This window comes from Gadus macrocephalus, chromosome 2 (genome assembly GCF_031168955.1).
Source record: "Gadus macrocephalus chromosome 2, ASM3116895v1".
Lineage (NCBI taxonomy): Eukaryota > Metazoa > Chordata > Actinopteri > Gadiformes > Gadidae > Gadus > Gadus macrocephalus.
In genome coordinates, this window is record NC_082383.1 from 10,163,720 (window position 1) to 10,176,580 (window position 12,861).

Consider the following 12,861-nt stretch of genomic DNA (forward strand, 5'->3'; position numbering starts at 1 on the left):
GTTAGATGGTTTCATGACCCAGACCACTATTGCAAGTTGTATTTATTGAAAAAAAAGCTATTTTGTTCTACACGACACAGGATTTTTTCAGAATAAAATGTTCTACCAAACAGTCAATGAACAGCGATTTATAATATCACACACACATTTGGCAAGGTTACATATTGGAGTCTCATTTTTCTTCTAAAAATAATTTTCTAGTAGTGAATCAGCTGTTTGTAGAGAGAATTCTTCAATAAACAATACAACACAAAAGAAAACGGTAGTGTGCATCCATTAGCTTATTCACTTTACATTAATTGATCTGAATGATCTTAAAACAAAATAGAGAAATACAATCAAACTTCTTGTGTGCATAAATAACGACTGTGATCCAGTAGTTTTTTCCTACCTTCAACACTACTATAACACTACTTCAATGACCGGATCGATATGTGCTTCCTGGGTCGTGCAGGCATTTTTTGCCTCTGGGCCTGCATGCTGTAAGCCCAGACTCTGTCCACGCCTTGGCCCTCCTCTTGACAGGCTGTCCAATTGATGAAGGGGAACCGACCGGCCACTACTAACGCATCATCGGGGAGCTCGGCCTGTAGTTTCTCTTGAAGCAGCGTCAGCTAGGAAAGACAAACACATTACCAAGACAACTGATATTAAACTGACATAACAATCATTTGGGTTATCTTCATTTCAATATTTACTATGCTGGATGGAACAATGTTTTTATATTTTACAAAATCCTGCAATAAAACTCTCTACTTCTGATAATAATTCACCACAATGCTCACTGAGAGAGAATATGAGGACACAATTCACAACTCACCACACTAGGGGCCAAAAATACAGTGACATTTTTGCACTTTGTCAGGTCAACCTTTAATAAGAGTCAAGAAAATACACAATCAGACCTTAATTCAACTTTAACATATATGAGTTGTGTCATTCCAACTATTAGCTAATTGTCAGCGAAAAGAATATCATTCTGACGTCAAACACTCCTTATTTGCTGATGAAATATTACTACATGCCTTCCAGAGATCCTCCCGCCGATAGGACACTTCCTCATGAAGACCGGCTCTCCAAGCGTAGAACCGGGACAGCCGGACTAGCCAAGGATTGAGCTCGTAGCCAATCGTGGGACTGAAGCCCTGACGATGGGCTGCCAGTACCTTTCACGTAGAAGAAAACAAATGTCAACAAACGCTGGTTTTACTGAATTGAGGTGGAACATTTTTCTATTTTTTCCAACCCGATAGTTAATCCTCAGGTACATTGCAATTCGAATTCATGCGTGAGGTTGACTTACGATTCGTCCATCGCCAGAGCCCAAATCCATAAGCGTCCCCTGTCGACCTCTCAGTAACGTCATCACATTACGCACTTGTGTCTTGCTGGCAGGGAGGTATGGAACCTAGAGCTAGAGGTTACAATAAACTGGCTTCTGGCTACAAGTATATACGAATTTTGACTGGTTATACTTGATGAATAACATTAAATTCGATGTCGGTTCCATTCAAACTTAATGCACATCCTACCTGTAATTTTAATGGCACCCTTCGGAACCCTGGTTGAAGGATACCCACCCACATCGCGTAGACAGCGAGCCCAGAACCAGCGGTTATTTGCGCAATTCCCCATACTCCCAAGCGCCGGTCTTTGAAATCAGAGAGAACCTCATCTTCAGTGACCCCCTCCATTTGAAATTACTACTTTAAATAAATTGCAGCAGTAGCAAAGTTATTACATAAAGAAAATAATCGCTTGCCTCAAGGTTTGTGGTGGCATTATTTATAACTAACAGTATATGGAGTCCAGTTTTCGGGTCTTTCGGGCTGTATGCAACGTAATAAATGTCCTACAAAGAGCTAGGATTGTGATACGGCTAGACTGACCTTGAAAATATCACAAGCTTTCGCGAAGGAATCTTGTTCCGTTCGTGCTTTTAATGGATGAGTGAGTCAATGGACGATTTCAACAACTAAATGACAAGTATGGCCATGTAAACGCTAAGGGAGAACTGACCTGACAGAGGGCATCTGTCTAGATTTTAGAGAAACATCCTGCGCACCAGTCCCGTCTGATAATATGTTACGTATAGGAACAATATCTCTTGACATTTGTTCCGCCTTCTATTCAAAAAGCATAATTCGTTTTAATGTTTGAGTAATCTCGGAAAATAAAGTATTTGATAATAAAAAAAAATCTTGTGAACACCATTCATAAGAAATACTATATTTTATTTAACATTATAAACAACTATATAATAAAAAATAAAGCTGCATTTAGCTTTATTTGTATAAAGACAATTAAATTGACCAAACTGTCCATAAGATTACATATATTTCCGTATCCTGGTGATATACCCCACAAAGACCACAGTTCTCAGTCGCTCTCTCCGTCGTCACTGATGATGCCCTGCAGGTTCCCCCAGTGTCTGCTTCTGTTAGGTCCTTTTTCCGCGGGGCTATCCTCCTCACTGCCAGAGTTCACTGTCCGCTTGTACCTTGCGGCAGGAGAAGAGTGTGGCTCCTTCCAGGCCGATGGCCCTCTACGCGTCGGACGACCTGGAGGGATGGGGGGGGCTGCCTTATTCAACTGGCCTGGGGTCTCATTTATAACCGTTGCGTACGCACAAAACGGGGCTGAAATTGGCGTACATGACTTTCCACGCCACGGTTGTGATCTATAAAAAACCAACTTGACGGGAGAATGTGCGCAGCCCTAAGCAAACTCTGACCCATGCGTACGCATGGTTTGGAGGAAAAGGAGAATTGGCGACACAGATGGTGTGGTGGGTTAGGGTTAGGGTTAGTCAGACAGAAGAATTGCAGAGTGAGAAGAACGATTATGTTTTATCATCGCCCTTCATACATTTAATTTCAACCCGTATCATGCGTTAAATCTATGTAATAAAGTCAACTGCGTTATTTCTCAGTTATAACTCCAAAAACATCCTTAGAATAGAAAAAAAAAAAATAATTCTCTATATCTAATCCCGCCATACTGTCCACTGACGGCTCGACTGCATGGAATAAAGCATCTGTCCAACATGTGTCAAAAACATAATATTTATGTGACACTGTAAACACATAATCAAATGTCAAATAAATCCCAAGTGTGGAAAACCAAGCCACACTCCTCATCACATCGTTGTCCGTTACTCTTGATGCTTTTCATGACAAATCACGCATTAAAAAGGGGTTATGTTCAAGAACATTTTACGTGGGTGATTACAAACTGAATATCCAAGGTGTTCTCGGTCAGTCTTATTACCGTAACCCTATAAATACAGAGCGCCGTGGTAATGCTGCACCATATTGCACTTCTGGCGGACCATGCAAATGGCAGGATTCGGAGGGAGAGGGTCTTTAGGGACCATAACGATTTATTGGTAGGCTACATAAAAATATGTACCTTTATGTCAGACCACTGCTTTTTTAATTCTGGGACTGTGCGCTCCGTGCTACTGACAGAGTTCACTGCTGCAGCAACATGTTGCCACTCACTCTGCTTTTTGTTGTTGGCGATCCAAATCCCGTGACCGCTGAACAAAACTACTATTCGGGCCTCCATCTCACCCACAAGTGTCTCCACTTCAACCTCCGTGAAATTTCGCTTTTTTGCTTTTCTCAGTACTTCTGCCATTGTTTCCGACAAGACATAATACTTGCATCCGAGTCTGTTTTATATGCAGATCGCATTCATGAGGTCATTTGCATTGACCATTTATGGTTAAAAAGGGGCGTGTACAGGGCGGAACGTAAAGCTGATTCAGCTGCGCACACTTGTAGGCACTCTGATTTATAAAGCAAAGATTGCATATGGTGTGCGTACGCAGGGTTTTAAAAATCAGAATATTTTTTGGCGCATGCAAAACTTGGCGTTTGGGCGTACGTAGACTTTTAGTAACGATCCCACGGACAGTTTTATAAATGAGACCCCTGCTCTGTGTTCAGCACGGGTACTGTAGCATGCTATATCCATCGGTGGCTATTCAGATAAGATGGAGCCGGATAGATAAAGGTACCATATGTAGTTATAATGGGAGGTACCTTGTGTGGTTATAATGTTGCTGACATCAAGCTCAGCCAGCTCTTTGGCTTCCTCCAGCTTCTTTCGAGCCTTCTTACACTTCTCAATAGATGGTAGGCCTGCACACAGAAAGAATACAATAAAATCATGAATCATTGATATATTTAAAATCAGTATAAATTCATTGATGTATTCCCAATGTTTTGTTTGCATAATACTAATCAAAGCAATCACATTATTAAACCTACATTTAAATTTTTCAAACCTATAACTAATGTTGCAATTGGGAATTTGGAACATAATTATAATACCTTTAAAATCATTATCACCTTATAACTCAAAATAATGGGGGGAAAAAACTAAGAAATAAAAAAAAGGTAAAGTAAACTATATGACCCGATTTGATCCTACAGTGTGGTTACACTGCACCTGCTTTTTGATCATCACAAATACGGTACTACACTATTCTTGGGGTTTAAATGCTATTTTGTCTTGGAGGGTGTAGAAAAGATATCTGGGGAAAGGGCTGTACGTAAAGTAAATAATGTGGCCTAATTTGATCCTATAGTGTTGTTTATACTGCACTTGCTTTTGGATCATTACAAATAATAGCAAAATGACATCCTAAAATAGAAGATATACTGTGTTTATAGTATCACACAAAAATAAAAAAAATAAAAGTAAGTGGTCTCAAAGAGGATTCTTTTCTTTTGTCTCTGCCCTGTTTCTCTCATTTTGACTCTGTCTTGACCTCTAACCTCTTTGGATTCTTTCTTGATTCAGTCGCCAAGCCCTGGTCTTGGACTTGTCTCGGACTCAACAAAGGTGGTCTTGACTACAGCTCTGCCGTTAACGACGAAAAACATGAGGAACTTTTTGTCTACCAACCTTCGATGCCTAGATCCTCCAGTTCCTTCTTCAGAACAGACACCTTGGAGCGAATGCTGCCACAGCCCTCAAACAGCTTTTTGTAGTTCCGCCTTGCACCGCAGAGAGATATGTAGCGCTTCAGCCTCAGCACTGCTTTGTTTTCTTCCTGCATGAGGCAGATGGAAGACAGGTAGAGCATTCGCGTGTTAGAAACCTGTGGCTATTATGTATTTTAGGAAGTCCTCTGTATTGCTTACTGTTGCTCTTTTAGAGTCATCTTCTCTTTGCTTCTTCTTCTTGTCTCCCTTTTTTATGGTCAACTTCATGGCTGGTGCGCCGTCTCCCTTGACATCTTTCTCTTCTTCAAGAGAGGTCAGCGAAGATGATGAAGAATCAGGGTCCTGGGGGTCTTCTTTTGTCGTCGTCGTTGGCACTTTTCCCTCTGAAAATTCATTAGTGGGGGGGAAAAAATAAATGAGTATCAAAGGGTTGAACATGGCATTAACACTTCCACATTTAGCGAGTCAAAAAATTTAGTTTACTGTCCAACTTGTTGCCAGGGGCTTCCTCCTTCTTGGGGACATTGTCGTCATCTTCACTACTTTCGTCGCTCTGTGACGATGACCCCTTTTCTTCATCGGTGGAGGATTTGGCTTGCTGCTTCCTACTTTCCGGTCCCCCGACCTCCTTGATGCCCTTTTGTTTACCATCCCATTTTTTGCCAGGTGCTCCCTTCTTAGTAGAGTCTTTGTCCTCCTCTTCACCTATTTCACTCATTGACGACGATGACTCGTTTTCTTCATCGCTGGAGGCTTTGGTTGGCCTCTTCCTACTTCTCGGTTTCTTCTCGCTCTTGCTGAACTTCTGTTCACCCTCCAATGGGTCCCCTGCAGGACCTTCCAAGTATTGTGGTTTGTCGGTTAGGTTCATTTGTTCTTCTGCACCATCTTGATCCTTCTCGCTTTCCTGCACCAGCCGCTGGTCTTTAACTTCATTTTGGTCAATTTGCTCTTCCTCTTTACTCTCAGCACTTCCTGTTTCAAAAGATGTTCAATTCCACACGTTTGCCCTTTCCAGCTCTGTTTCAGATGTTTTTTTTTAATGATATTAAATTGTGATGCACAACTCCCATGACTATTATTAATTAAGATCAAGAAGTAATGGAAGTAGTGCTCATAAATAATATTTATTCAGTTATTGAATGCAAGTACAATGCCATTAAAACGTATTACTTACGGAAAGATAGTTAATGAACAAGGCCTGGGACTCATGATTAGGATGACCCACCTGAAGAAGTGCGTCGACGGCAAATTTTCTTTGCACTCAATTCTTCATCAGTTGATCTTCCAGAATTGGCTTTTTTATCTTTGCAGCGCTTTCTCTTGTTGCTGGGTGGTTCAACGCTGGCAATCTCTGACTCACTGACATCTGTGGCACTGACCTGGGAAACACACAAACAAAGAGGATTTGGCAATCCATACACTTAAATAGTGTGCGGCCTCCCAGGTTCTGGCTTCAAACCCCAAAGATCAGTCTACTGTAAGCATCCTTGCTCCTTAATTTCTTAGCCAATTTATTCTGGAAAAATGGTTCTTCTGATATTTTTTCCAAAAATAGACAATCAAAATAAAGTGAGTGAGGGATCAAATGAAATATTTGAGTGCCAATTATAGCCAATCATTTGTTCATTTCCTTCCTCAGTTTTCGATACATAATATTGACAGCCATAAAGTATATGTATTGGACTTAAAGTTATAGTGTGTCGCATTTAGTGCCATCTAGACTGGCAGTGTATAATCCCAGAGAAATAAGAATCATTCAGTTTTTGTTATTTTAGAAAGAGTCCTTTGCAGCTACATGCGGCGCAGATCCGTTGCATTGCCATGTTTCTACAGTAGCCAGCAACTGACAAACGCTCTTAGAAAGGATTGTGGATTAAATTCAATCAAAAGGTGGGGAGGGACTTCTTATTTCCATGGCCATGAAGCCATCTGTGTTATAATGAGCGTTGTTGCAAATGTGCAACACAACATGGCCTTATACTTACAGTATAAAAATCTAAAAAGGACCTTTACTTGCAAGCTATGCACTATCATTTTGGATTTACAGACTAAATCTGTTTTAAGCCCCTATTTCAACTAAAAAAAGACGTACCTGCATATTAAGCAGCTCTTCTCCAACCACTCTTTTCATGCAGGTTTTCGCTTCTGGGCTCAAGGATTCACAACCCAAATGTGACATGTACTGCAGCTTTAAAGAGCCTAGAGTCAGTGAACTAAAAACAACGACAAATCACATTTCACACAAAACAATTTTAAGGCAGAAACATTATCCTCCCCAAACTGCCTAATCAACAAGTGATGGATGAAATAATTAACCCAATTTTGCACTTGATTTCAGACAAAGGTATGAAATGCAACTAGGCAAACTTTATAGCAGAGCAATTTAAAACGATGTGAATCATCATAATTTGAGCCTGACATATACTCAAAAGTCACGGTATGCAACATTATAGTCATGCTTTGTACACTTTCTTCCGTAATGAACACAGTTGGCCGAGGTTAAACAAACATTGTACCATTTACACCGTAATTACTTCTAGCAACATTGTCGGAGAATTTAATGTATTTAATTAACGTTAATCAATTAGAAAGAAGCTGTACCATTAACGTTAACTCTCGTTACAAACAAACCTTCGTTTACATTTTAGGTATTCAAACCTAAACGGGCTCATTCAAGTTTATTTCTGACGGCAATACAGAAACGGAACAATTATGAAGTTTACCTCAGGTCTGGTGCATCATTAAGTAGATTTCGCACAAATGTCCTAATCTGAGTTTCTTTATTATGGTCCATTTTGTATCGTCTTAATTACTGACTGGCTTGTTTGGCGGGAAATTCTAATGATAATAGACCTCTGAAAGTTCCGCCTCCTCCGAGGCTCTTGGTTCGGAACAGATCGGATCGCAAAGGTGCGGTAGGGAGGGGGTGGTATAGCCCAGCTCAGTTCCGAGGTCGCATTTCCACTGCCGACATTACCCTTTGTGGTAGGCCGGATGTCGATCGCCGCGGCAGCTACGTAAACATCGTAAACAACGTCTTCCTCCCCAAGAATGCAGACGAACGTCTCCACCTCCTTGTTCGCCCAAGCAAGCATTTTACGCGACATGTTAATTGTAAAGAATAAAACATCGAGGCTACTGTTTTATCCCCGCGTCACCCGGAAGTGATGATTCTGTCGACCAATCAACGGAGGGGGTGTGTAGCTAGAATTTCCCGGGACCCTTTCAGGCGTCTCGTCTCGTTTTCGGTACCCCAACGGAGGAGTCGCGAGAACGAGGCCGGTGTTGTGTCGAGATGTGTTTCCCCGTCGAGATGTGTTTCCCCTAGTCCCCGCCCCCGTCCGAAATTACCCGAAGGGCGAAGGAAGCGCGCGTACACAAAAAGCTCGCCCACGAGCTGCTGTGCTCGTACCACAGAGGCACTTTGGAGAGAGCTAAGGTTCAAAACTGACTTTTTTTAGCGAGTTTTATCTGAAGATGTTGTATTGTAGATTTCTATCAATAAAAAATATTATTTTTGTGAGAGACTTTTCATTTTGAATGTTATGGACTTTTGGAAGGAAGTGTGCTCATTCATAATAGAGTGGCGAAGTCACGCCCCTTCCGGTAGGGCTCATGGGACCTATGAGATCGAAAAATATGAATGGGTGTCAATGGAGAGAAAATAATTATTTTCTGGTCCCAGTCTTTATATGCCCTGGATTACACATATGTTGTTTGTGGATTTAAAGGATAATTTTTCATGCAAAGAGTTCGACCGTTTATTGTGCAATTGTTCAGATAAAGGCTGTAGAGAAAACACAACGAGAAAGACTACACGGCTCGTATGTGACGTCACGCTCCCTGCGACTGGCGTGGAGAAGACCGACAATCTTCCCATCGGCATAACTGAAACTCTGCACGTGCCCAGACTTATAATGGTTTTCTCCTCTTTCGATGCTTTTATCCTCCCCTTGGAAAAAGCGGTGAAGTGGGGCAGAGAGATCGCCATCTCTGTGCCGAGTTCCAAGGGCGGGTGTGGTGACGTATATCATATGCGTCGAGAGCAGCGAAGAGCTGTAGTTCACAAAGCGGCCTCACATAAAACCTAAAATTATCAAACTTCTTCACGAACATTTTTAGTTTTCTTTGCATGAAAAATTATCATTTAAATCCACAAACAACATATGTGTAATCCAGGGCATATAAAGACTGGGACCAGAAAATAATAATTTTCTCTCCATTGACACCCATTCATATTTTTCGATCTCATAGGTCCCATGAGCCCTACCGGAAGGGGCGTGACTTCGCCACTCTATACTGTCGGATACTGTTCCCCCTCTGTTCCATAGGAAAGGAGGCTGACACATCTTTCAAATTCATACTGATAACTTCTTTCCCACAACAGATAAGTCCTGTGATTTTCAGGCTGATATCACTAAATTTGACCATTTAGAACAGGGGGAACGCATCCTGACAGCTTGGAATATTACTGTCAGATACTGTTCCCCCTCTGTTCCATAGGAAAGGAGGCTCACACATCTTTCAAATTCATACTGCTGATTTATTTCCCCACAACAGATAAGTGCTGTGATTTTCAGGCTGATATCATTCAATTTGACCATTTAGAACAGGGGGAACGCATCCTTCTGTGAGGGTGCCTCCAGAACCAAGTGCAACGGACCACACATATTTCACCAAATTAAACTTCGGTATGATCCATGCAGCTAACAATATTCCCCATTTCATGTAATTCAAGGATAGACTACACTCCTAATGAGATTGCATAATTCATATTTGTACATTCAGTCTAAGAAACAACCAGAGGTCAGGGATTCTCTGAGGATTTGCACACAATGTGGATAATCGACACATTTCTACCCAATTAACAATTGCCGGTAGATCCATTTATACATTTTATTGGTTTCTGATTGTGTCAGATGAATTAATTCACATTACAGAAATGTTTCGCTTTAATTAATTTTCTTACATTGGAGATGACAGTAGTTGCAAATGCAAAGGCAAAATACATATAACAGCAACATTACCTTAATTTTTTCTTTTTTTTTTAAGAGATTGAGGGAGAAATTTAGGTGGATTTTAAGGGCGATGAAAAGGACATGACAGGAGACAGCGAGAGCAATCAAGTGGGCCACTTTGCCAGGGGCAGGTGATCCAGGGGCAGGTGATCCAGGGGCAAGACTGCCAGGGACTGATGGGGCGAATGGAGGACCTAATAAGGCGAAAAGGAACAATTAATGAGAAGGAGAGCAGAGAGGGCTCTTGTAAATCAAAAAAGAATAAATTTGGCACCAAGAAAAAGAAACAATTCAGTCAACAAGATGGTTAAAACTAAAAAGCCATACATGTTAAATTCACCACCCATCATAATCAGCATTGTTGAAGCGGCGGCATCTGTAGGGCTTAATGTGCTGAACATCACCCTTTCCAGGATATAATTAAACAAACTTATTTCTACTAGCTATCGCATCATAAAACCCGTCCTTAAATCAACCGAAATGATCATAGTAATCCAACATAAATAACTAACTAAAAAAAAGTTAGATTCACTACTGAACTTCGTAATTGTTGGTGTAGATACCTTCACATGGCGAAGTCGAGCTCACAAACTAGCAGGCAATCGGTCGTCTTTTTTTATATATTTGTCGGTCGACAAATATATATATAATTACGCCGTGCATATTCAAATAAATATCAGTATATGCATCATAAAATTACCTCTAATACAATAGACAGTTGACAATTCAAAAGAGGTAGCTATTTAATCAATTTACCCCTGGAGATACCTTCACAGATGGCGAAGTTGAGCTAACAAACTAGCAGGCAAACGGTCGTCTACCAAGATAAATATATATATAATTACGTTGTGCATTTACAAATAAATATCAGTATATGCATCATAAAGGGCCTCTGATACAATATAGACAGTTGACAATTCAAAAGAGGTAGCTATTTAATCAATTTACCTCAGAAGTTACTCGACGGCCAGCTATGGAAATGAATGATCTCCTACGCCGTAAAATGGTTGTTTGGAACTATTCGAGGCTCCATACCCCGGAAGTAGGCACTAAGTGTCGCCACTCTGTTATATCCATGGGTTATATCTACCACTCTGGTTGGGAGCAACTCCCGCCACCCTAACAAGAATGACGTATGAAGTCTGCGCAGAGCAGAACTAGCTGGTTAGCATTAATAATAGTTAACTATTATACTATTTACTATATGTTGTTTGTAGATTTAAATTAAGAAGTTTGATAATGTTAGGTTTCAATTTTTCCTCGCCCAGAGGTCCCATGAGGGGTCTACCAGAAGGGGCCTACTTACGAGTGTGTTCTAGATGCCTCGTATACCCATAGCCTGGTGCGTTCGAGTATTCTCTGCGAACCGACTCGGATCTCGGATCTGATGCCACGCCCACACTTCATGCGTTTTATTATTTCGCTCGGTCGTTGGAGGAAAACATGGACGCCACCCGGAAAGCTGTTGTCACGGTAGCATTGGCAGAGGACCAGGCGATCCAATATAAGTAGGCTATAGGCCATAGTCAAGTCAAGTTTATTTATATAGCACATTTAAAACAAGAGTAGTTGACCAAAGTGCTGTACACAAATACAATATATTTGTGTACATAGGCAGAGATACGGACGCAGTAAGGTATTGCAGTAATACGAGTGATTGAAATTACCATTTAAACCACCAAAGTGGTCCAAGCACAATGAAAACAGTTCATACTTCAAGTCACAATGGGCGCAGCCATCTTGAATTCTGTCTCGGAATTTCGCTCGGTCACCACTGAGTTCAACCGAGATGGCGAGATCGCCGTCCGAGGAAAAGGGGCGTGTTTGTGCGTGTCGCTAGGCAACGTCCTCGGACCTCCGAGACGGATGGATATTAAAACACACCAATAGGCGCCCCTAGCGGCAGCAAATTTAAAATCATATTGGTAGTCGCCAACAGTGAGAATAACATTTTATTTCTTGGCCAACGGTAATATTTTTGGCCACTAGAATCCTCCCAGAAAAAAAGAGGCTAAATTTATGTTGATGTTGAAATTAACTGCCCCCAGTAGTCTTTCTTAAATTTGAAGTTCGCATTTTATTGTCTTCTCTTCTCCTGCTTTAACGCGTTTTCGCGTAGAGTCTGTCAATTTCGTCGGTGGCCTGTTGCTTAAATATTGCCGCCACAAAGGATTATGGATTACAAATATCGCCTTTCCTTTCTCAAAGGTTGGTCAGGAGCAGTGCCGCCACTCCCATAACGCGCACTACGCGCTGCGCGTAGGGCCTCAATTCCTGAGGGGGCCCCCAAAAATAAATAAATAATAATAATAATAATAATTCTTACTTGTATACTTCTGGTTTTAAGTTTGTATTTATGGATAACTATTTAATTTAAAAGATTTTGGACATTCCAATACCTGCGTGCAGGGCCGACGGACTGCCGGGGAAAGTGAGACAGTTGTGGGGGGGCCCAAGGCAGAGGGGGGGCCCATGGCATTAAAAAATAAATAAATATTGAATTATCCACCAGCCCATAGTGTTAGGAGTTGCACACGGCCATGTACGCTCCCCCCCCCCCCCCCCCGTCAACAACTGTTCGCTACCATCCCCCCCCCCCCTCCTTTATGGGGGGGGCCCATAAAGGAGTTATGCTTAGGGCCCCAAAATAGCTAGCAGCGGCACTGGTCAGGAGTAATCTATCTATGCCAAAGGTGGGTTAAAGGTTGCATCGAGGCACCTTTCCTAAGCATTTTTTGAATAGTAACAACCTTTCCTCCCAAGTATTTCCTAAACAAAAAACAGAATCCGAAGAGGCCCCCCATGTGGTAACATTTAAGAAAAAAAATATGTTCGAATTTCATTTTGAGGATTAAATGTATATATTATTTGTTGTATATATT

At 41.4% G+C, this 12,861-nt stretch overlaps 1 protein-coding gene across 2 annotated transcripts; it reads right to left on the minus strand.

Annotated features, from left to right (window-relative positions):
* Window positions 1–24: 24 nt before the first annotated feature.
* LOC132448469 (HIRA-interacting protein 3-like) lies at window positions 25–7,910 on the minus strand. Of its 2 annotated transcripts, XM_060039814.1 has the most exons (12): window positions 7,685–7,862; window positions 7,054–7,174; window positions 6,187–6,340; window positions 5,442–5,933; window positions 5,157–5,341; window positions 4,918–5,065; window positions 4,050–4,148; window positions 1,533–1,651; window positions 1,304–1,408; window positions 1,026–1,166; window positions 821–871; window positions 25–614 (listed from the first exon to the last, which is right to left on the minus strand). In XM_060039814.1, the coding sequence occupies exons 1-12, from the start codon at window positions 7,753–7,755 to the stop codon at window positions 411–413; spliced, it is 1,890 nt and encodes a 629-aa protein (XP_059895797.1). In that variant the 5' UTR covers window positions 7,756–7,862; the 3' UTR covers window positions 25–410. The 2 variants fall into 2 exon arrangements, with proteins under 2 accessions (XP_059895797.1, XP_059895806.1); XM_060039823.1 differs by lacking the exons at window positions 25–614; window positions 821–871; window positions 1,026–1,166; window positions 1,304–1,408; window positions 1,533–1,651 and adding an exon at window positions 2,213–2,561 and having other exon boundaries at window positions 7,685–7,910.
* Between the last annotated feature and the right edge of the window lie 4,951 nt (window positions 7,911–12,861).

What these genes read in the sequence shown, in the direction of transcription:
- LOC132448469 (XM_060039814.1), bottom strand. Translation starts at nt 7,755, where the DNA reads ATGGACCATAATAAAGAAACTCAGATTAGGACATTTGTGCGAAATCTA. An exon ending in CCCTGGCAACAAGTTGGACA is followed by an intron (nt 5,342 to 5,441) that starts GTAAACTAAATT and finishes ATGAATTTTCAG; the next exon opens with AGGGAAAAGTGCCAACGACG. An exon ending in ATGACTCTAAAAGAGCAACA is followed by an intron (nt 5,066 to 5,156) that starts GTAAGCAATACA and finishes TGCCTCATGCAG; the next exon opens with GAAGAAAACAAAGCAGTGCT.